Source organism: Balaenoptera acutorostrata, chromosome 19, assembly GCF_949987535.1.
Source record: "Balaenoptera acutorostrata chromosome 19, mBalAcu1.1, whole genome shotgun sequence".
NCBI classification, from domain to species: domain Eukaryota; kingdom Metazoa; phylum Chordata; class Mammalia; order Artiodactyla; family Balaenopteridae; genus Balaenoptera; species Balaenoptera acutorostrata.
This window is the reverse complement of record NC_080082.1, coordinates 63722217-63745331: the sequence shown is the minus strand read 5'-3', so window position 1 is coordinate 63745331 and position 23115 is coordinate 63722217. Positions and strand designations below refer to the sequence as shown.

At 62.0% G+C, this 23115-nt stretch overlaps 4 protein-coding genes across 5 annotated transcripts; 3 read left to right on the top strand and 1 right to left on the bottom strand.

Annotated features, from left to right (window-relative positions):
* Positions 1-815: 815 nt before the first annotated feature.
* On the bottom strand, positions 816-6138 carry TMEM190 (transmembrane protein 190). 2 transcript variants are annotated; one of them, XM_057533645.1, is made up of 6 exons: positions 5597-6138; positions 5357-5399; positions 1978-2013; positions 1299-1424; positions 1132-1216; positions 816-1041 (listed from the first exon to the last, which is right to left on the bottom strand). In XM_057533645.1, the coding sequence occupies exons 1-6, from the start codon at positions 5663-5665 to the stop codon at positions 816-818; spliced, it is 585 nt and encodes a 194-aa protein (XP_057389628.1). In that variant the 5' UTR covers positions 5666-6138. The 2 variants fall into 2 exon arrangements, with proteins under 2 accessions (XP_057389628.1, XP_057389627.1); XM_057533644.1 differs by lacking the exons at positions 5357-5399; positions 5597-6138 and having other exon boundaries at positions 1978-2219.
* A 411-nt stretch (positions 6139-6549) lies between these two features.
* Positions 6550-10139, top strand: IL11 (interleukin 11). The gene is made up of 5 exons (XM_057533649.1): positions 6550-6699; positions 7897-8069; positions 8241-8327; positions 8452-8613; positions 9536-10139. The coding sequence occupies exons 1-5, from the start codon at positions 6693-6695 to the stop codon at positions 9704-9706; spliced, it is 600 nt and encodes a 199-aa protein (XP_057389632.1). The 5' UTR covers positions 6550-6692; the 3' UTR covers positions 9707-10139.
* A 907-nt stretch (positions 10140-11046) lies between these two features.
* Positions 11047-18488, top strand: GARIN5B (golgi associated RAB2 interactor family member 5B). The gene is made up of 10 exons (XM_057533746.1): positions 11047-11711; positions 11896-12050; positions 12127-12385; positions 13497-13521; positions 13713-13777; positions 13863-13966; positions 14061-14113; positions 14212-14288; positions 14547-16294; positions 18260-18488. Exons 1-10 carry the CDS (start codon positions 11562-11564, stop codon positions 18285-18287), a joined length of 2664 nt encoding a protein of 887 aa, XP_057389729.1. The 5' UTR covers positions 11047-11561; the 3' UTR covers positions 18288-18488.
* A 109-nt stretch (positions 18489-18597) lies between these two features.
* LOC103005093 (cytochrome c oxidase subunit 6B2) lies at positions 18598-19970 on the top strand. The gene is made up of 4 exons (XM_007181354.2): positions 18598-18918; positions 19036-19165; positions 19570-19670; positions 19782-19970. The coding sequence occupies exons 2-4, from the start codon at positions 19054-19056 to the stop codon at positions 19830-19832; spliced, it is 264 nt and encodes an 87-aa protein (XP_007181416.2). The 5' UTR covers positions 18598-18918; positions 19036-19053; the 3' UTR covers positions 19833-19970.
* The last annotated feature ends 3145 nt before the right edge of the window (positions 19971-23115 follow it).

The window sequence follows — 23115 nt, the reverse complement described above, 5'->3', positions numbered from 1 at the left end:
TTCACGCTGTCCCCTCACGGAGGGGGACAGGAGTGGGGGGCAAGGATCTCAAGCCCAGACCCACCCCTTGAGTCCAGACCTCCCTCAGCCCAGGTTCCTCTGTTGGTTTGAGGTCCCCAGAGATGCAGACAGAGGGACAAAGACTTGCAAGATATTTGTTGGGGGGAATACTTATGGAGGGTAGGCTGGAGTAGCTCTGTTACCTGAGGGAGGAGGGGCAGAGGAAAGAGGACGGAGCAGGGTGAATCTTCAACTGTAATGAACTTCCAGGAAAATTTCCGTCCCGCCACTAGGGAGTCTGAGAGCTGTAGTTGTCCGGGCATTCGCGGGAAGCAAGGCAAATGCCTACTGGCCCAAGGGCGGCAGGATCCCAAGGGCAGGCAGCAGAGGCTGTCAGGCAGCGGCAGAAGGACAGCTGAGGGGCACGGTGGTCCATGTACCCCCAGCCCAGCTGCAGTCCCAGCCCAGGCCACCCCCAACTCACCCCAAGCCCCTCAGTCCAGACCCCCCATAATCACAGCCCAGGACCTACACTCAACTCAGGACCCCCATCAGCTCAGGCCCGCCCCCATCAGCCCAAGTCCCCCTCAGCTCGGATCCTCCCCACTTACTCCTGGACCCCAGACGCCCGTCAGCTCACACCCCCCATGATCACAGCCCAGGCACCCCCCAAAACACACACACACACACACACACACACAACACTCTCTCTCCCGGCCTCTGGGTCTTATCCGCCCCCTGCTTCATGCTTCTCAGAAAAGAGACCATGCATCTCTGTGCTATATCTGTATTGAGGGGTCCCTCCAGGGGTGCCTCTACTCTTCCTCCTCCCCTGCTTCCGTTTCTTCGCCCCCTTCCGTGCCCTCCCCGTCAGTGCCCCCCGAGACGTCCAGGGCCCCCTCCGTGAGCATGCTGCCAATGGACGCCGTCTTCTTTTCGCTTGGTGTCCGGTCCTTGGATAACAGAGAGACGGTCCCTGACAGGTTGCACTTGCCCTTCAGGAACCACGGCAGCCGCAGCACATCCCGTCGCTTGGCCCACCTGGCAGGGAGGGGACACCCTCAGCTGTGCCGTCCACCTGCCCCCGCCCCCCAGGGCAGGGGAGCCCACCCGAGCCCCGACCCCACTCACCAGAACAGGCAGATGCTGGAGATCAGGAAAAGGAGGCCTCCGCATGTCCAGCCAAGCGCCCACATGTGCTTCCTCCGCATGTTTTCTGCACAAAGCAGGGAGCCGTGAGACCAAGGGGTCCCTGCCACCAGCCCCCACCCCAGGGGCCCTGGATCCCCGGCACACACCATCCGGCCGCTGGTGGTAGCAGACCCCGTCGCGGTAGCAGCATCGTAGACGCAGACAGAGATTCGGGTTCTCAATTGCCGCCTGGCCCCCACAGCTCTCCCGGTCCCACACATCTCCCTCACAGCCTGGGGACCAACGCAAGGGGCAGCTGCCTCACAGAGCCTGACCCGAACACCAGGCTCTGGGGCTGCCGGCCTAGTGCTTACTTCGTGCTGGACCCTGGACTCCAGGCCCCCAGCCCCTCCCCCCTCAGACCCAGGGGTCCGGGCCCCCAGCCCCTCCCCCCTCAGACCCAGGGGTCTGGGCCCCCAGCCCCTCCTCCCTCAAACCAGGGGTCCAGACCCCAGCCCCTCCTCCCTCAGACCCAGGGGTCTGGGCCCCCAGCCCCTCCTCCCTCAGACCCAGGGGTCCAGACCCCAGCCCCTCCTCCCTCAGACCAGGGGTCCAGACCCCAGCCCCTCCCCCCTCAGACCCAGGGGTCCGGGCCCCCAGCCCCTCCTCCCTCAAACCCAGGGGTCTGGGCCCCCAGCCCCTGCTCCCTCAGACCAGGGGTCCAGACCCCAGCCCCTCCTCCCTCAGACCAGGGGTCCGGGCCCCCAGCCCCTCCTCCCTTTAGACCCAAGAGTCTAGTCTGGGCTCCCTGTCCCCAGGGGACCCAGGGTTTCCTCCACTGCTCACTCCATGGATAGAAGAATCCCTGGATTCCATTCCCGTCTGTGAAAGAAAAGAGCGGTGTTGGGAGGCTGTATGGAGGGTGAGGAGGCCCTCTGCTCAGCTCTCTGACCCTCTCATCAGCCCCCTCACCTACTGAGCCCTGCATTAGCAGGAAGAGGCCCAAAGCTGGGATCCCAGACCCCACCATGTCGCCTCCCCAGACTCCTGGGGCCTCTGTGGGGAGAGACCTTGAAGGCCATCACCCCAGCAACCGGCTCGGCCCCACCCACCTGCCCAGCTGGCCCCCAAAGTTCTAAGTTCTAATTCTAGGGAGCCCACTTAGCAATTGGGAAGAAAGAAGGGGGGGGTCATACTGGCCTGGTCACACCTGGTTGCTAGGGAGTTGCTTCCTTAGCAACCAGGTGGAAGGGGCCTTGTGGGTGGGATGGGGCCCTGGCATTAGAAGAGCCTCCTTAGCAACCTGGGTAGAAAGCAGGTGGGAGTCTAAGACATCTCCTCCTTGCCAACCAGGGGACCCAAGGAGTGGGCACCCTGAGACCTTCTTGCCAGGGAATCCCTCTGCTTAGTAAACATTCCTGAAAGGCAGCTCGAGGTGACCCAAAGGCTCCTGAGACCTGGTTGCCAGGGAGTCTTCCCCCTAGCAACCAGGGGCAGGGGGCCTGAGGCCCAGAAGACCTCACTGAGCCCCATTGTTAGGGAGGCCCCCTAGCAACCAGGAGACCCAAGAGGGCGATGAGAAAATGGGGGTCAGGCCATAGGCCAGAGCTCTTGCTCAGGAGTCCCCTGGTCCCAAAGGCATCCAGGCCTCCTGATGGGGAGTGTGTAAAGGGAGGGCCAGGATCGGAGAGATCTGAGGCCCCGGGTGGTGGGGAGGGGACTCATGGGAAGCGAGCCCCTTCTAGCTCAGTCTGTTTCCCCCCCTGCAAACAGGGAAATGGATCCGACTGGGGTCCCCAAGCTTCTGGTTTGGTCCACCCCAGTGGTGGGGGAGGAGGCCAACTTGGGGGCTGGGGTGGGAACGTGATCCCTCATTCTCCCCTGAACCTCCACTTGGCTTTCCAGCCAGTAAGGAGGGGGCTCAGCTCTCCTGGGGCGGTGTGTCTCTGTGTCCAGATCCTGAGTCTGAGGGAGAAGGGAGCTGGGGGGTCTGGACACTTGGATCAGAGGGAAGGGAGCATTTGGGGGTCAGAACTCCCAGGTCTGAGGGAAGAGGGGCTGGGGGTCTGGACCCCGGGGTCTGAGGGAGGACGGGGCAGGGGACTAGGTCTGAGGGCAGCTGTCCAGGAGTCCAGACCCCATTTCTCAAGAAGCCCTTTGAGGCTGCCTCCCGTCCTACCCATCTCCCGTAAACATCCTGGTGGGTGCTGAGTGGGCCCAGGGTTGCCTTCGTCAGAGATGACACAGGTCCGAGGGGCTCGGCAGGGGGCCGGGGGTGGGGGTCAGAGGGGTTGTGGGGCTGAGGCCGGGCAGCTGCTGACCGTTTCCTGTGTCAACATCATCTGGACCCACTTCCCAATTCCCGGGATTCCTCAGGGATCAAGGAGGGGGTGGGGGGGCGGGGCCGCCGGGCCCTGGACCGCGGCTTGGGGCTGGGGGGGCCGCCGTCACGGCCCTCACCACTAATGACAGGTTTGGGCTGCCTCTGCGGCCCGCCTGCCCCGTCACCCCCCAGGGGCCAGACAGGACCCCCCAGGGACAGACAGACGGACACACACAGCCTCGGACCTGCTGACCTCACACCAGCCAGCTCCACCTCACCCAGGGGCCAGCACATGAGCAAGGACCCCCTGGGGTCCCCCGTCATATCCCAGTGGCATCTCCCCCCCACGGCTGTCATCACCCCTCAGAGTCTCAGCTCCGTGTCTCCCCCAGTCTTTGTCTCCGAGCCCCTGAGCTTGTCTCTGCGTCTGTATGGGTCCCAATTTTTTTTTTTTTTTTTTCATCTCTGTCTCTTTCTCACTCTGGCCTCTGTGCTCCTGTCTCTTTCTGTTTGTCACTGTCATCTCCTGTCATTGTGAGTCTCCTACCCTGCCTCTCCATCTCTTTACTCGTGTCTCTGTCTTTGTCTCTCCTTCTTGCCCTCCTTTCCACAGAAGTAGCCTGAGTGTCCCCAACCCTGGGGAAGACCCAGGAGTCCTGAGCAGCCCCCGCCCTCCCGTCCTGCAGCCACCGGCCTCCTGCTGCCACGGTGAGGGAAGACGACCCCGCATCCCCGGGGTGAGAGGGCCGGAGCAGGCCGAGGGGAATGGCACTAGTGAGGGACTGATGACCCATGCCTAGACTCCTGACCTTCCCCAACAGAGCACCCCCAAATTGCAGAATGGCCACAAGTTTTCTCTACCTTTCTAGAAACAAGGGTTTCGGGCCTGGACACCTGCCACCTGGGTCTGAGGGAGGAGGGGGCTGAGAGCTGGGCTCCTGGATCCGAGGGAGTAGGCGGCGGGGGTCTGGACCCCTGAGTCTGAGGAAGGAGGAGCTGGGCTCTTGGACTCCTAGGTTAAAGCAATGGGGTCGGTTCCCCGGAGGGGTGGAAGGGGCTGCCATCATCAGATCCCTGCCGTGGCTCTCAGGCTGGCCCCAGGCTCAGTCTCCCATCCCCTCAGGCCAGTCCATCCCCCAGGCTGGTGGCCTGAGTCACCTTGGCTGGCCCCACCGGTCTTGGGGGGGGCTACGTCAGTTCTCCCCTCACTGACGCAGCCTTGGGCCCCCCCACGCTGACTCAGCCGGAAACAGGCCCCCTGGGGGCGGAGACCCAGTGGTCAGAGGCCTGGGTCCCAGCATGAGCAGGGGCTGGGGAGGGCCCCTGGGGGGCCCTGGCAGGGGTGGCCATGACAGACTGAGAGAGGCAGAGGGAGCTCTTACCTGAGGCGATGAGGTCATGTCCCACCATGGGGGGGCTGTGACCTCACCTCCCTGGGGACCTGAGCAGTTGCCCCCCCAAGTGGTGGGGGATGGGAGGGGGAGGACTTCAGCCGCCATTCATCCTCAGAGCCCCCTTGCCAGCTCAGCAGTCTCAGGGGCCGGTGGGGGGGGGTGTCTGCGGGGGGACCTTTGGAAGTCCTTGTCACCTTCCGTCTTCTCACTACCCTCCACCCTTCTCTGCCACCCTTATCCTGGGGGTCGGGGTGCTCCTGGGGACTTGGGTTCCTGTCATGGTCCCTCACTCGTTCGTTCTGCCCTGAATCCCCGGGGCCACCTCTGCTCCGTATACCTGGTACTCCCTGTGTGCGTCTGTGTCGGCACCACTGTCCCCCTGAGTCTGTGTCTCCCACTCCTGCTCCCACCCCTCTCCGCATCTCCACCTCTCCACATGGTGTCCTCCCTGCCCTATCCTGGTCTCCAGCTCCCCCCACCCACCCCAGCTGCTCTCTCCGTGTCTCACCATCTCCATCTCTCCCAGGGGCTCCCTCTTTTTCTCTGTCTCCCTGGATATGTTAATAAAAATCAACGGTGAGAATAGCAATGGTTCGCATTTACTGAGAGCTGGTTGTGTGCTTTACAGGAGTGAACTCACTGTATCCTCACACAGGCTTTCGGGAGGGGGTCGTGCCCGGGGTATCCCTATTTCACAGATGGAGAAACCGAGGCACAGAGAGGTGAAGCCATGTGCCCGAGGTCTCACCTCTACTGGGTGTCTCGATGCCTCTTTCTCTTGGTCTCTGTCTCTCTGCCTCTGGTTCTCTCTCACCATGTTCCAACCTGTCTCTTGGAGAAAGGCTCCCCCTCTCTCAGTCCCCACTGCTGAGTCCTCGTCATCTCAGCATCTGCATCTCTCGGAGGATCTCTGCCCCTTGGGGCTTCTCCACCTCTGTCACCCTGCCTCGTGTCTCTCTTTTCTGCCGCCTGCCTCCCCTCTTTCTGGCATGCCTGTCTCTGTCCCTTTTCCTTTTGGGGGTCTCTCTGGGTCTCTCCAGACGTCTCCTGCTGTCTTCATCTTGCCCCTCAAACCTCACTTCGCTCTCCTGTTTCTCTGCCTCTGCAGCGTGTCTCCTTGGCTGTCTCTATCTCTGCACCTCAGACTCTCCACCTCTGTCCCGTGTCCCCATCTCTCTGTGTGTCTCTACCTCCTTGCCTGGGTCTCGGCCTCTCCATCTCTCTCTGTCCCTGGGAGTCTCACCCCATCTCACCTCCAGCCCGCCAGGCCTGCGTCTTGTGGCCCCGTTGCCACCTCTACCCCGTCCCCATCACCCCCTGCCACCCCATCTCTCTGCCTGTCCTGGTCCAGCCGGACCCCCGCCCCGCAGCCAGGCCCCAGCTCTTGAGCTGCGCGTGTCTACCCCGGTGGCGGCGGCCGGCCGAGGAGGTGGAGGGAGGGGACGCCAATGACCTCACCAGCCCCTCTCCGACCACCCCCCCTTTCCCTTTTCAACTTTTCCAACTTTTCCTTCCGTGCCCTCCTCCGAGCGCGGCGGCGTGAGCCCTGCGAGGCAGCCGGCTCCGTCGGAATGGAAAAGGCAGGCAGGGAGGGTGAGTCAGGATGTGTCAGGCCGCCCTCCCCTGCCGCCTGCCCCCCGCCCGCCCGCCCCGGCCCCCTATATAACCCCCCAGGCGCACACACTCCCTCACTGCCGCGGCCCTCTCTGCTCACACGCACATGCCTCCCCTCCCCAGGCCGAGGCCCAGCTGACCCCCAGGGCTCCCACGGCAGCGGACAGGGAAGGGTTAAAGGCCCCCAGCCCCCTGCCCCCTGCCCTGGGGAACCCCTGCCCTGTGGGGACATGAACAGTAAGTTGGTTCAAGCTCCCGGAGGGGGGACAGGGAGGGAGGAGGGAGGGACCGTCGGCGGGAAGGGTGGGGAGCAGACAGACACAGCGGAATCGGACCGAGAGACGGAGGAGAGCGAGGGAGCGATGGGGAGGCGGAGACGGAGCGAGCGGGAAGGAGATTCAGAGAAAGCAGGAGGCCTAGAGAAGGGACGGGCAGAGCGAGAGATGAAAGGACGGATCAGAGACGCAGAGACACCGACAGGGCAGCGCGAGGCAGAGAGAAATGGAGACTCGCAGACAGAGACAGACGAATGCCAGGGGGTGATCCCAAAGGGCCCGGGACCCCCCAGGGAGTCAGCGGGGACCGAGAGACGCAGACTCCCAGGGACCTCAACAGAGAGGCTCCGGGAGGGAAACTGAGGCAGAGAGGCCAAGGAGGTGAGAGCAAGCCCAGAACACCGACCCCAGCTACGGGGAGGAAAGACAGAGGGAGACACAGGGGTGCAGACAGAAACAGGAGAGCCAGACAGATGCGGACGGACGAGCGGACAGACCGCGGCCTGGGAGGGCCCAGGGGGCGGGCTGGGGGTGTGCTGCGGGAGCGGGGCGGCCCGGGGGTCGCTGATTGGCTGGCGGGAGGGGTGGGCGGGGCCGCTGGGGGATGGGCGGCCGCGGAGGGAGCGGGCCGGAGCCCCCGCGCTGAGCACCGCCGGGTCCCTCTCTCCCCGCCGCGAGCCCGGCGCGCCCGCGCCTCTGCCTCTCTCCGCCCAGGTGTGCTGTGGGGTATCCCCGGCGCTGCGGCCCGGCCTTCCGCGGTCCACTCTGGTGGGGCCTACGCGGGGGTCTCCCGGGGAGGGGTCACGGCCCCCGGACCTCTGTCCAGGTCTCCTTCCCCTGCTCTCAGTCCGGCTCGGGCTCCTGAGCCCCGGGAGGGGGCAGGTTCTGGCCTGTGTCTCCCCCCTCCTGCCCCGCCCCGGGGCCCAGATTCCGGCGTCCGGGGGCGGACGGGAGACGCCCGGCCCGTCTACCCGCCCCGGGGCGCGTCTGCTCCGACGGGCGGGGCGACCAGAGCCAGAGAGGGAGAGGGAAACCAGCCCAGGCCCTGCGACGTGCCCTGGGCGCTCCGCCCTGGGACTCAGAACCCCCACCCCAGCCCCTCCTCCCTCAGATCCCCCAGTCGGGCCTGAGCCTCCTTTCTGTCCTCTCCCTCCCTCAGGTGTTTGCTGCCTGGTCCTGGTCGCGCTGAGCCTGTGGCCAGGTAGAGCTGTTGCCCCGGGGCCACCTCCTGGCCCCCCACGGGCCTCCCCAGACCCTCGGGCTGAGCTGGACAGCGCCGTCCTCCTGACCCGCTCTCTCCTGGCGGACACTCGGCAGCTGGCCGCACAGCTGGTAGGAGAGCCTGGAGGGGATGGGCTGGGGCCAAGACCGAGAGCGGGGAGGGCGTCTGGGCTACCACGGTGGCAGAGACGGGGGGGAGAAAGGAGTCCGGGGCTCGTGGTGGGGGATGAAGGGACCCCCGGAGCTGGGCAGGGTCCCTCTCACGGTTTCTTTCCCCCCAAGAGAGACAAATTCCCAGCTGACGGAGACCACAACCTGGATTCCCTCCCCACCTTGGCCATGAGTGCGGGGGCGCTGGGAGCCCTGCAGGTAAGGGCAGGGGATGGGTCAAAGGTGGGAGCTGGGCAGTGAAGGGGGTGCAGGGGGTTAGGGGCTGGAGTGGGCAGGTGCCAGGTGCTCCTCGACGCCATCCCCCACCCCGCCCGTCCCCCAGCTACCGGGAGTGCTGACACGGCTGCGGGCAGACCTGTTCTCCTACCTGAGGCACGTGCAGTGGCTGCGCCGGGCAGGAGGCCCTTCCCTGCGGACCCTGGAGCCCGATCTGGGCGCCCTGCAGGCCCGGTTGGACCGGCTGCTGCGCCGGCTACAGCTCCTGGTACGATCACCTGGCTCTGAGACCCCAGGACCCCAGACCCCAGGCCTACTCCAAGACCCTCACCCTGTGTCCCTGAGGCCCCAGACTCCAAAATCCTGCCTGGAAACTCTAAACTCTCACCCTGAGACTCGGAAACCCCATGGTCTTGTTACTCCAAGACTCCCATCCTGAAGCCCTAAGATTTGAGAATCCAAACCCTCACCCCAAGACCTGGAGACCCCGGTCCCAAAACAGGAGGAATCCAGAACCCAAGCCGAGGAAACTCTGAACCTCCAGACCCTGAGACCCACCCATATCCTGGCCCTGAGATCCTGACACATCAAGACCCCAGACCCTCAGATGATGCACCGTAACTCAAAGCCAGCCTGCAGACCCTGGTTCTGCAAACCTCAGATCTCAAGGACTTGGACCCTGAGATCTCAAACTAGAAGACCCCAGACCCTGACTTTCAAAACCCCAGACTCAAGACCCTGAGATTATAAGACTTCAGACCCTGGTTCCTGGACCTGACCCCAAAGACCCTGTAACTCAAATTCCAACTCTCAGCTCTGAAACCCCAGACTTGAGACCCCAGCTCTCACACATGAGTCCCTGAGCTTGATCCTACAATGAGACCCCACATCTAAGACCTCAGCCCCAGGATCCTGGCCCTGATGCTACAGACCTCACCCCCAGCCCTCTGAACCTGGCCCTAGAACCCCAGGCTTAAGACCCCCACCTTTCGGCCCCAGCCTCAATTTTCTGAACCCAACGTCCTGAAGAATTCCCAACCCAGACACCCCACCTCACAGGCCAGAGACACAGTGGAAATATGCAAGGTGGACCTCCCCAACCCTGATTCAGTACAGGCTCCAAATACCCGCTTTCCCGGACCCTAACTGCACCCCTGGCCTGATGTTAACCCTCTGTCCTCTCCTGACAGATGTCCCGCCTGGCCCTGCCCCAGGCGCCCCCAGACCCACCGGCACCCCCCCTGCCTCCCCCGGCCTCACCCTGGGGAGGCGTCCGGGCGGCCCATGCCATCCTTGGGGGGCTGCACCTGACGCTCGACTGGGCTGTGCGGGGCTTGCTGCTGCTGAAGACTCGTCTGTGACCCTCCACCTAGAGCCACCAGCGCCCTTCAAAGCCAGACCTTATTTATTTATTTATTTCGGGACTGGGGGCGTGGTAGCCAGAGGACCCCGCCCTCACCATTGTCTCCCTCTAGTTAGAGACGATCCCTCCAGGAGACCTGGGCAGGGGGGCATCTGTGCCTTATTTATACTTATTTATTTAAGGGGGTGGGTGGGAGGCAGGTGGACTCGGGGGTCCCTGAGGAGGAGGGAACCGGGGTCCCGGATTCTTGGATCTCTAAGAAGTCTGGCCACGGTGTCTCCCTGACCCCCACCCCTCTGGGCTTGGGCAGGAGCATATATTATTTATTAAACAATTACTTTCTGTGTTGGGTTGGGGAGGGAGGGGGAAAGGAGGCCTGGATTTTTGTACAAAAATGTGAGAACCTTTGTGAGATAGAGAAGAGGGAATTAAATTTGTCAAACACATCCACTTAGAGGTGATTTCTCTGGGGGCCAGGGGCTGAGTGCTGGGGTCCCGGGGGGGCCCTGCGTGGACAGGGAAGTAGAGGGGAAACCATCAGTCCCCCAGAGACTGTGAGTTCTTAGTCTCACAGTCAATAAATAAATATTTAATGGATAGTTCCAGAAGGTTACCCTGTGACCAACAGTACTAGTACAGGACAAGGCTGCAGGCTCAAGGTTGTTCATTTTGGCAGTATTTACAACTGCAAATTGGAGACAACCCTGATGTCCAACAGTAGGGGATGGTTATATAAATGACAGTGCATCCATGTGATGGAATATACCAGCCATGAAGAGGGGCGCTACGGAGCCTGCTTTAGGCATAGAAGAAGCAGGCCACAAGGCTACAAACCACTGTGTGATCCCCATTTTGTATAGATACATATAATCCATGGATTATCTAAAAATCCTAGAAGGAAATACACCAAAGTGTTGACTATGGCCACCTCAGGGTAGAAGGTGGGGGTGGGATTGTGGGTGACTTTCGTTATTTGTGCTTCTCTGTATTTTCCAGAATTTTTACAATGACCATGTATTTTGCATGACACATAAAAAAAATAATAACCACTATATTTAGAATGACAGAATATCAGCACCCCCCCACCCCGAAAGCCCTCAGAAGGGGACAGGAATGACCATTTACTGTGCGCCCGCTCTGCGGCATGCCTTAAGTGTGGGGTTTTACCTACAGGATCCCGTGCATCCTCCAATACCCACCAATTTTACAGATGAGGGAAGCTGAGGCCCCTCGGGGATGCCTGTCGTTCAAGGCCACACAGCTAGGGAGAGGCAGAATATGATTTTGCCAAAGGTCTGGCTTATTCCAAACCTCATGTCCCTTTCCTTATAACCAATGTACAGCAACCGTTGCCACGGACACAAACGAGTTAGATACAGGGAAACTGAGGCTCCTGGGGGTATAGACCTTACCCGGGGTCTAGAGATGGGTCAGTGGCAAGTTGGGACTGTAATTCAGGCCTCCCCTCTTAAGAGTCAGAAACCCTTTTGTTTAATTATTCACTTACAACATCCCAGACGGACCCGCCCAGGGCCCCGGGTTGTCCCTAGTTTGGGTCTGGAGCAGGGGCTTCTGATTCACCCAGCCCAGCCCTCAAGACTCCAGGACAGGTTCCTGGAGGGGAAGGGAGCCGAAGGCCCCTGGAGACTTCCCAGGAAGAGCTGCAACTGTGTCCGATGAGGTCACAAAGCTCCTCCACCGACGGCTCCTCCCCCAGGCCAGGGCTGAGCACCCCTGCAGGGCCATGTCCAAGCCCTGGGGAAGCCCCACCCTCTGGAACCGCTGAAGCCCGAGGGGCTGGGGCCGGCACCCTGCCTCCGTGCCCCGGGTGACCTACACTTCCTGCAGCCATCATGAACCGGCTCTGGAACGTCAGGCGTTTGGAGCCACTCCAGGGACCCCTGAAGTGGGTCCCCACCCTGGGGGAGCTGCAGAAGACCCTCCAGAAGGGCGAGTACTTGCCCCTCCGCCCGCTGCCCATGTTCGAGAGTAACTTTGTCCAGGTCCCTGGCTCCCTGTGCCCTGGGGGCAGAGAGGGGCAGGAGGGAAGGGAGACCCCCTGGGTTGGGGGATTTGGGCCCAGGAGGGCACAAGGCAGCTGGGGGGCTGGTGGGGGAGCTCTGTGTGGAGGTGCCAGCGGAGCATAAGAGAAAGGAGTGGTCCCAGCCCCTCTCCCTGGACCCCCAGGTGACCAGTCGAGGGGCCCCAGTGTACGTGCACCACAGAGCCAACCGAGTGACCATGGGCGTGGCCGCCTCCCTGCCAGGCCTGGTGTTGCCAGACATCCTGCTGATGGCCCAGCCCCCCGAGGGCAGGCAGTGCTCCAGCCTCGTCCTCACCAGGTGCCTCCATCCCCCCATCCCCTGCCACCTCGCCCCCATCTCCTGCTCTACCGCTTCCATCTCCTGCCTCTGCTAGGATGATCCCGCTGGACCTGGCCCACCTCTACGTCCACGACCTGTCTGCCTGGCGCCTGAAGCTGCGTCTGGTCACCGGCCGCTACTACTACCTGGAGCTGGACGCCCCTGACAGTGAGGTCAGCTTCCTGTTTGACCGCTGGATCCGCCTCATCAACCTGCTCCAGCAGCCTGCCACCTCCCGGGCTCCCAGGACCCTACACACGCCCCCCATGGACCTGGGTCACGTGGCACCTCCTGCCTCCACCTGGCGCCGCCAGGTGGGCCCTGACCCCACAGACCCCTGGGGGCAGCTATGATTCTAGACTCGAGACGGCGCCAAGACCAAAAGCCAGAAGTACAGGAGCCCCAGGAATGGAGCTGGGGGCCAAGACCCCTGGCTCTGAAGGACGAGGAGGCCTGCACTCCAGAGTCTGAGGGAGGAGGGACCAGGGGCTGGATACCTGGGTCTGAGGGGGGAGGGGCTGGGGGCCCGGACCCCTGGGACTGAGGGGGGAGGGGCTGGGGGCCCGGACTCCTGGGTCTGAGGGGGGAGGGGCTGGGGGCCCGGACCCCTGGGTCTGAGGGAGGAGGGGCTGGGGGTCTGGACCCCTGGGTCTGAGGGGGGAGGGGCTGGGGGCCCGGACTCCTGGGTCTGAGGGGGGAGGGGCTGGGGGCCGGGACCCCTGGGACTGAGCGGGGAGGGGCTGGGGGCCCGGACTCCTGGGTCTGAGGGGGGAGGGGCTGGGGGCCGGGACCCCTGGGTCTGAGCGGGGAGGGGCTGGGGGCCCGGACCCCTGGGTCTGAGGGGGGAGGGGCTGGGGGCCGGGACCCCTGGGTCTGAGGGAGGAGGGGCTGGGGGTCTGGACACCTGGGTCTGAGGGGGGAGGGGCTGGGGGCCCGGACCCCTGGGTCTGAGGGAGGAGGGGCTGGGGGCCCGGACCCCTGGGTCTGAGGGAGGAGGGGCTGGGGGCCGGGACCCCTGGGTCTGAGGGAGGAGGGGCTGGGGGCCCGGACCCCTGGGTCTGAGGGGGGAGGGGCTGGGGGCCCGGACCCCTGGGTCTGAGGGGGGAGGGGCTGGGGCCCTGGACCCCTGGGTCTGAGGGAGGAGGGGCTGCGGGCCCGGACCCCTGGGTCTGAGGGAGGAGGGGCTGGGGGCCGGGACCCCTGGGTCTGAGGGGGGAGGGGCTGGGGCCCTGGACCCCTGGGTCTGAGGGAGGAGGGGCTGCGGGCCCGGACCCCTGGGTCTGAGGGAGGAGGGGCTGGGGGCCCGGACCCCTGGGTCTGAGTGGGGAGGGGCTGGGGCCCTGGAGTCCTGGGCTGGGTAGGTAACGGAGCTGTGGAAACCAGGAAGATCTCACCCTTCGTCACTGCCCCTCTTCCTGTCCACAGGACCCACCCCACCACAGACGTTCAGGTGAGCTGCTTGGGTGTCCATCAGGCCCCTCCGCGAGTCTCAGCTTCTGCTCCACCAGGCGCGGACAGAGCCTCAGCATCCTCCCCCCTCTCCCCTGGCCGAGCCCCCCAGGAGTCCCCTCTGGGCCTCCCCCCCGCACCGTGTCATCCCCATTGGGGTCCTTGACCTGAAGTGTCCCCCTGTCTTTCCAGTCATGATTGTCGAGCCCACATTTCCTTACAAGATTCTGACAGCTCAGAGACAGAGGAAGGCCAAGGTGAGCGGCCCCGGTGGGCCTGGCGGGGAAGGGAATGACGGGGCTGCACCTCCTGACTGCCCTCCCTCCCTCCTCCCGCCGCCAGACCCTCAAGAGCAAATTCAAGTCTCAGGCCGTGGGTGACTCCATGCCTCTCGTCTGGTCGCAGCAGGAGCAAGCTGACACGAGAAAGAAATCTACAGAAAAGAAGTAGCCTTGGGGCCTTGCTGCCCTGCAGGGCAGGGGGGAAGGGTGGGGATCCTAGTGCTGAAGCCGCCAAAGTCACACCAAATTGCCCTTACAGGTCCCAACCGGACCTCTCCCCTGAGAGACCTCAAGCCGAAATCCAAGTTTCCGGTGAGCACACCCCCTCCCTCTGCCTCCATGAATGGACCCCGAAATTCTGACCCTTGTGCTGAGAGCTCAGACTGCTTTCTCCCGCCCCATCCCACCAGAGAAGCCCAGCATCACCATTTGGACCATCTTCAGCATCATTTCCAATACACCTGACCACATGGCATCCTCTTCCAAGGCAGCTATATACTGAGGGCCGGGGCCAACTCTAGAATCGGAGGGAGGAGGGCCACTCACGGTCTGAGGGAGGAGGGGCTGGGGGTCTGGACCCCTGGGTCTGAGGGAGGAGGGGCTGGGGGCCTGGACCCCTGGGTCTGAGGGAGGAGGGGCTGGGGGTCTGGACCCCTGGGTCTGAGGGAGGAGGGGGCTGGGGACCTGGGTCTGGGCATCTCCACTGGCCCTGACCATCCTTTCCCTCCCCTCCATCTACCTACAGGGTTGCTCTGATTCTGAGGGGGCCACATGCCTGGCAGGTTTACTTCAGACCCCTTCACTCTGTATCTCGGAGGACAGCCCTGAAATGCCCTTGCTGGGCTCCTGTGATCACTTGGATATGTACCCGTGGCAACAGGACATGGACGACCTGATGGACCCGGAGGCCAGCACCCTGTCCACGTCCTCCCTCTGCCCAGCCGCCTACCCTCCTGACTTCCGCAGGTGCAACGAACAGGCCAGGCCTCTGGACTCCGTGCAGAGACTGTGGCCGCCGCCCTCCCAGAAGCCCCCAGCCATCCCTGCTGCCTCTTGTAAGGCTCCATTCATCCTTGACCAGCCCCAGAAGTTCTTGGCTGTACCTGCTCCATCCCGGAAAGCACCAGCTTTTCCTGCTGCTCCCCAGGAGGCCCCAGCCACACCTGGCCCATCTTGGAAGATCCCACATGTACTGGCTATTCCCCACAAGACCCCAGCCGTGCCTTCCAAATCTCGGAAGGTCCCACATGTACCGGCTGTTCCCCACAAGGTCCCAGCCATGCCTGCCCCATCTCAGAAGACCACACATGTATTGGCTACTCCCCACAAGGCCCCAGCCATGCCTGCCCCATCTCAGAAGGCCCCACATGCACTTGCTGTTCCCCCAAAGGCTGTGTCCCCCTCTGCTCCAAACAGGAAATCTGTGTTCCTACCTACCCTGTCCCAGAAGGCTCTGACCTTACCTACCCAATACCAAATGACATTGGACCCTGCTACCACTGGCGTGTTGCCTGCGGGAAGTCACGGAGGAGATGTGCTTGAGCAAAGCAAGCCTGAAGGGAAGCCAGAGCCCGTGGTGTTGATGGGCACCCAGGAGACAAACACAGTAGAGATGAGGACTCAGAAAACACCCCTGGAGCTGCCTTTCACCACCACCGAGAAGGAGTCGGAGGAAGTCCTGGTCAGCAGAGCCCAGGACATCACCGTGGATGGCTTGAAGGGCAAGGGCAAGTTGGAGGACAAAGTCCGCAGGATGAAGGAGGAGATCTCTCTAGACATGCCGGGCTTCAGATCCAAGGAGGTGGGGCAGCAGAAGAAGTGGGTCAAGACCCAGGAGCTGGCCATCGAGGAAGCCTCGCAGGGGCAGACCAGGCCCTTCTCAGTGGAAGGGCTCACCCTTGACAAGCTGATCATTGCCAGTTCCAAGGATCCCTCCTTGAGATCAGCTCTGGTCAATCTGCCCTCCTGGCTCTCAACCCAGCAGGGGTCTGCCATGCCAACTATGGACACGGTACCCCTCCGCACCACCAAGGTGTCCTTGCTGGAGGAGACGCCGGTGGTGGTCAGGGAGCAGTCACAGTTGGGGGCCTGGGCGAAGGGGAACACGCATCCATGGGCGGAGGTGGAGGAGGTGCCCCGGGACCCAAAGGGGCCTTCCAAAGCGTCCCCCTGCCCCAAGCGTGCCACCAGCAGCCCCAAGATGAATGTTGCCTCCCTGACTCCCATCCCTCTGCCCTCAATGAGGTGGGAAGATGTAACCGAGTCGCCTGCCTCGCTGACCCCTGTCTCAAAGATGGAGGCCAGGGTCTCCCAACAGCCCAGGAGAGTATCTCAAGAGCCCAAGAGGGTGCCGGACCAGTGCCCCATGGCCACAGTGGGGTCGTCCTTGGAGATTCTCTTGCCCACTCTCTTGGAAATTGAGAGTATGAAGGACACGGCCTCCAAGGTGAAGAAGATAAAGGAGGAAGTGGGCGTCTTTGCTACTTCGCCCAGGTATTTGGGGTGACAGCTAACGTGTATTGTCAACTCTGTTATCCACGAGGTAGAGAGGATCATTCCTTCTCTTTTCACTTTCCTTTGTGCTCTCAGTGTATAGTGAGTGTCAACTATGTGCCAGGCATCATTCTATGCGCTATGGACATGGCATTGAGCAATTTGGGGAGGGGGCTGCTCCTGGCATCTTTTGGGATGCTGCTCAACATCCCATAATGTACGTGATGGTGCCCCACAGCAAAGTATGATCCTCCACAAAATATCAGTAGTGCTGAAGCTGGGAACTCTGACAATAAAATCCACAGTAATTATATTGTACATTATTAGCTGATAGGGCTCCGGGCAAACAGCAGGGTAGGGAGGATTAGGAGTGGGGGTAGGCAGTTTCCAGTATTGGATTGGGTGGTCCAGGAGGGCCTCAGTGAGCTAATGTCATTTGTGTAAAGATCTGAAGGAGGGGAGTGAGGAAGCCATGTGGACGTCTGGGGAAATTCGTTCCCTTCAGAAGGAACAGCCACTGCAGAGTCGCTGAGGCAGGAATGTGCACGATGTGCTGGACCAAGAGGGAGCTCCAGGACAGCCCAGAGTAGGAATTGTGGTCACAGGAGTCACGAGGGTGGCACCATCACGTGGGGCCAACTTAAGTACTTTGGGTTTGACGCTGAGCAAACTGGAGGGTTTTGAGCAGAATGGCTGGAGTTGCTGTATGTTAGAAAGGACTCTCTCTGGCTGAAGTGTGGAGAAGGTAGAGGAGGAAGGGTGGACGCTGGGAGAAGAGTGGGGAGGCAGTTGCAATGACCCAGGCACAAGATGATGGTGGCTTGGACAAGAGGGGAAGGGATGGAGGTAATGGAGGTATTGATGGTTGAGCCAACGGATCAGCTCATGGATTGGGCATGTTGACATGGCATTGAGGGTGACTTCAAGGTTTGGGATCTGAGCCACTGGGAAGATGCAGCAGTCAAGGAGGCTGTGAGTGGAGTAGATGTCAGGGAGAAGATCAGGAATTCCATTTTGGACATCCTGATTCTGAGATGTCAGGTGAGGATGCGGGGTATGTAGCTGGACACGTGAGTCTGGAATGATTTGGGGAATCATCAGCAAATGGATGGTTGCTGCAAGCTATGAGACTGGAGGTCACCAGCAAGTGACTGCAGGTGGAGACAGAGGCCAAGGTGTTTAGGGAAAGGGGAACCATAGTCAGAGAGAGTGAACACGGAACAGCATCCTGAACACCAAGTGAAGAAAATGACAAGGAACATCGTGAGAGCAGCTGTGTCAAATCCTGCGAGCAGGTGAAGGAAGACAGGACGAGAGAGGACCTCTGGATGTAACAGCAAGGAGGTGACCTGGTGGGGACGAAGACCTGAATGGGGCAGGCTTAAGGGAGCACAGGAAGTGGATCACCGTGAGGCAACTCTTGAAAGCATGTGGCTGAGCGAGAGGAGCCAGACACAAAAGGCCACATAGTGTACGATTTTCGTTTGCAAGAAATGTCCAGAAGAGGCAAATCCGAAGAGACAGGAAGCAGATTGGTGGCTGCCAGGAGCTGCAAGGGATGGGAGGAACGGGAAGTGACTGCTTAATGGATTTGGGGTTTCCTTTTGGGGTGATGAGTATGTCCTGGGAGCTAGGTAGTGGTGGTGGTTGCACAACATTATGAATGTAATTCATGCCACTGAATTGTACACTTTAAAATTGTTACAATCGTAAATTTCATGGGATGTGTATTTTCCCACTACTTGTACACATACATATGTATGTAAAGAGGGGAATCGGAGAGGAGGAGTAGACCAGCTCTTTCCAAGTGATCTGCTGGAAGGGGAGGAGGGACCTGAAGAGGAAGCTGGTATAGGATGTGGGACAAAAGAGGGCTTCTTAAGAGGAAAGAGATATTAGTGCACTACTCTCTCCCTGCCGATCCCCCAAAGCCCTCTCTGGCTTTCTCTCTCTCTCTCTCTGCAGCATGCACCGTTCCCAGCGGCCTCAATAGCGGGATGCAGGGGACTCAACCTCAGTCGCCGAAGTGTCCAGAGGAGCCCAGCGAGGCCAGGTAGCCCCTGAACCCTGCAGATCAGCCTTATACCTGGAGCTGGCGTCCAGGAGCCCGGACCCCACCCTGTCTCTTTCCTCTTCCTCACAGGCCCCTAGGTGTTGTGCACCTCTACTGTTAAGAATCAGGGTGCTGAAAAGGCCGGGCGGGGATGCTCCTTCTCCGGTAGAGACCAGAGCTATCTATATCTTTAAATGGGGGGGTGGGTGGCGGGGGACGGGTCGAGGGAGAGCCCGCGTGGTGGCCCAGCTTCGCAGAGATTAAAAGCCGGAGGCTGAGACTCGGCAAGAGCAGCGCCCGTGTGCCTGTGTGTGCGCGCGCCGGACCCAAGAGGGGGTGTCGGGCCGGAGGTGGGAGTCGCGGCGGGGGAGGCGGGTCCACACCGACCCCGCCCCGCGACCCAACGCAACGGCGCAACGGCGTCCACTGGCTGGGGCTCCGGGGGTCCCAGCCAATCCGGCCGGGAGGGTCGTGTTTTTCCTGGGCTGGGACCCTCGAGACTCAGAAGCGAGGGGTTCCCCGGACGCAGCCACAAGCACAACTGATCCAGTGACCCGCTGACAACAGCCTGGTGAGGGCAGGACGGGTGGGAACGGGGTCTGGGTTTCGTGGTGGGGCTCAGGAGCTGGGTGCGGGTCAGAGCGAGGGGCGCCCCCTAGGCCCCACGGAACCCCATCCCTCCCCGCAGGAGCCGCCGCCTTCGTGGATGTTGGGTATTGATTGCCCAAAGCCCTGCAAGGGGAGATGGCCAACGCCACCCTTCGACCCGCGCTTCCCCAAGCAGAACCAGACCCGTAACTGCTACCAGAACTTCCTGGGTAAAACCTCGCGGGCCAAATTAGGGGGAGCGGGTGAGAGAAGGTGGGAGGCAGGAAGGGGCGCGCCCCACCTGAGGACGAGGAGAGGGTCCCGGACTCGCCGCGGGGGCGGAGACCTTTGGGGTGGGAGGTGGAGCGGACCACGGTCGGAAGGGGCGGGGCCCACCTGGGAGGGGAGGGGCCTTGTATGAAAGGGGCGGGACCGATCAGTGGAAGGTCGGGGCCTATTCTGGAGGCGTGCGATCAAGTCATGGAAGGGTGGGGTGAGAGGACAGGCGAGGCCTTGCGGGGAGGAGGCGGGTCTGCGGCTGGGCCTTTCTGGAGGGCGCGGCCTTGGCGTGGAGGGGGCGGGGTGTGCTTGAGACCCCGCCCACCTGCCCGCTCCGCCCCGCCCCACTCGGCAGACTACCATCCCTGCGTCAAGAGAATGAACCGCCGCGGGAGAAGCACACAGCCCTGCGAGCATTACTTCCGCGTGTTCCACGCGCTGTGCCCCATGAGCTGGGTGAGCGGACAGAGGGGCAGCGCACAGACGGGCCGGACGAGGGTGGACGGGCCGGCTGAGTTGAGTAAGCGCCCGCTCCGCACCTTCCTCACTCCTACCCCCCCACCCCAGGTGCAGCGCTGGACCGAGATCAAGGACGGGACTTTGGCTGGCAAAATCTAACGGCCTGAGGGCGGCTTCTCCGAGGGATCAGTATCAGCGTCATCACCCCCGATTCTCTCGTCTTCCGGAGAATGGGCCCCACCACCCCAAACCCCGCCCCATCTTTAAGCCGCAAATAAAGCTATGGTATTGCTGATATTTCTTCTTAATGTCTGGTCAGTGAGGTGCGGGGGCGTCGGGAGGTCCTCCCTGTCTGTGCCCTGCAGCCAACACTACTGGTTCTAATCGTGGGAGGGGTGAGGGAGGACTGGGCTCCATCAGGGCTGGTATGGAGGGAGGACAGTCAGGGAAGGAGCAAGCTGAGCCCCCCCGCTCCCGCCCCCTTCCCACCTTCCCCCCTCCGGCAGGCAGCAGTCTCTTCTCAGCAGGGTCCCCCTTGGCTCTTTGAGTCCCAACACTTGCCCACCAGGATGGTTCCAGGGTCCTCCTGCCTCTCAGTCCCCACACCTACCTGTCACCCAAGTCCTCCCTCCACCTCCTTCAGGATCCTCTTCCCCTCCTGGACCACCTCCCCAGCTGGCTCCTGGACTTCCTGCCCCACCCCTTCCATCCCATCTCAGGTTCCAAGGAGTCTTTTATATACCACCCAGCGCGGACCCCATCACTCCCTCCCCTGCTCCCGACCCTTCCCGGCTCGCCGCCACTCCCTCACTCCCCTGTCCCCTTTGACTCCACATCCCTCCCAGTACACCCCCAAGCCCATCACGTGAGCCCCTCCCAACAGGGTGCTCTGCACGGGTCCCCCAGGTCTTTGGAGCACCCTGTCCACAGCCAGGAGCAGCCTTCTCCTCTGATCAAACACACGTCACTTCAGTCTCTCCTGCCAGCCCGCTCCTGACTGCGAGCTCCTCCAGGACGCTCAGAGCTCCAGGATAAATTATTCTTCGCTCCCGCCCCACTCGGGCTCTGGGCCTGCCCTCAGCCAAGCTCAGGGACCACAATGCTGAGATTCATCCTGATTCCAGATGCCCCTCAAAATGTCACCTCCCCTCCCCCGCCCCCCCCCACGAGCCAGGCGGAGGAGTGACCCTTGACAGAGCTCGGAGCCTGGGGCTTCTAGCCTGCCCTACATGGGCATGAGTCCTGGGCACGGGGGTGGCGGTGGATTTGACTTTCTGCCTGAAGCTGTCAGCCTCCTGGGGCAGCCTGGACCCCCAGACTCTGCCTGAAGTGATCTCATGAGGTCCCCATTCAACCTCAGGGTTCAAAAGTGGCTATTACCAATCATACGACAATTACTGGGTGGCCCTGGACAAGCCTCCTGACCTGCGTCGTCACCTCAGTTTCCCCAGCTGTCAACAGAGGTGGTGCAAAATCCCGTTATCAGGAGGGGTGGAACGGTGGGAGGGGCTGGCTGAGCTCAGGGCAGAACTGGCTCCGTCCCCTCCCCTCGCCCCTCTGTGCTGCCCTCACCCCCTACCCAGGGCACAGCCCAGGTGCGCCATCTCCCAGGACGGCTCCACCCGGAACCTTGGCCCCGGGCCCCCCTCTCAGACCACAACCCGGGCGGCAGAGGGGCAAACGAGGGCATGGGGTGTGGACTCAGACAGACAGGCTGGAAGCTACAGGAGGGGCGAGTCGTCCATGTGACCTCCCCCGACCTGCAGACCTCTGGCCCGCACAGAGGTGGCGCTGCTGCAGGAAAGAAGGAAAGCCGCGATGCCACGCAGGCCAGGCAGCGCTGAGTCACCGAGCGAGTGGGGCCGGCGGCTGTCTGAGCACTGGGTGCGGTCGTCCAGGTAGCACCCAAGCTCAGGGCCTGACACCTGTGCAGCCACGGCCGGCCTCCTGGCCCCACCAGAGCGCCGGAGCTGGCAGCGCCTTCTCGCCCTGCGGGCCAGCAGCCCCTCCCAGTCCCCCCTTCTTTCCCTCTGGGGCCAGGATCCCTGCCACCATCCCTTGACCGCTCCTGGGGCATGCTTACACTGCTGGCTTCCCTTCTGGCCACCACTGCCCTATGGATGCCTGAACCCAGGGCAGGGCCAGACCCACTTCACCTCCAGCTGGCTGGGCCAACACTCTCAGGCCCCAAACTCTGGCTCTGAACACCTCTTCCTAGGCTCCTGGGCCATCTTCGCCCGCCCACAACCTGAAACCCCCAACGTCAAGCTCACTGTCCCGAAACAGCCTCCCAGGACAAAGGAAACTGACTTCCCCATCCCTCCTCACAACCTGCATCCCTGCTCTCCTCCTCCTCTCCCTCCTACCCCTCTCCCAGCCCCAGCCCATCAACCGCACACTTACCCTCTTCCCCTCCCTCTGCAGCTCCTTCCTCCCAGTCTACCGAAAGGGTCAGGTGCTTCCCGGTCAAAATCACAAAACCACTCGGTGCCCTTCACTCTTTGCTCCACGAACCCTCCAGGCACTGCTCTGGCCCTCGTCTCCACCCACCCCGCCCCCCTCATCCCATGGAAGCCACTGCTGAAACAAGCCCTGAGTCTCCAGTGGGCACGGCCCCAGCCTCCCCTCTGGTGTCTGCCTCTTTCCCATCCCAAGGATCTCAGAGCCTGCTTGAGCTCTGAGAATGGGTTCAAGTCCTGGCCCTGAAGCGTGCCAGCCTTGTGGCCCCAGACGAACTTCCTAAGCCCTCTGCTCTGTGGCCTTCTCACCTAAAATACAGTGATAACAACACCTAGACTTCACAGGGCCGTGGAGAGGGTGACGCTGCGTCCCCAGCCGGAACAGTGTCCAGTGCAGCTGTCCCCGGGCTGTGCGGGTTCTCTGTCTACATAAATAACTTGAGGCACTTAAGAGTCCTCGTGTCGGCCCGATGCTGGTGCCCAATATCATGTTGGAGGCGGGGGTGACTGATCGTCAGCTGCCCTCCTGGATCAGCACCCCCAGGATGACCAACACCATCAACAGGGCCCTGGAGCTCCTGCAGGCATCTGGTCAGCCCCGTGCACAGGGTAAAAGCACCAGAGAGCTCCCCCAAGGGGAGAAATGGGATCCAGGATGGGGATGTCCTGCCTCGCTCCCCCGCTGTCCCAGTAACCCAAGGAGGGGAACTTAGAAAGCTTTGGGGAGGGCACCGCAGAGAGCGGGGCTTCCTGAGACCCTGGCCTGTAATTATTTCCTGTTTCTTTCAACTCCCTCCTCCTCCGGCCCCAGCCAGGTTCCCCATTTCCTTGCTCTGGCCCCCATGTGTATGACGGGGTTCTCAGCCTGAGCCCTGACCCTTCGACCCTCCCCCTGGGCTTCCCAAGCCCCAGCTCCACCCGAACATCCCAGGGCCCGCCAGCTCACTGGACCCAACACGCACTCCTCTCGCTTCCCTACCGTG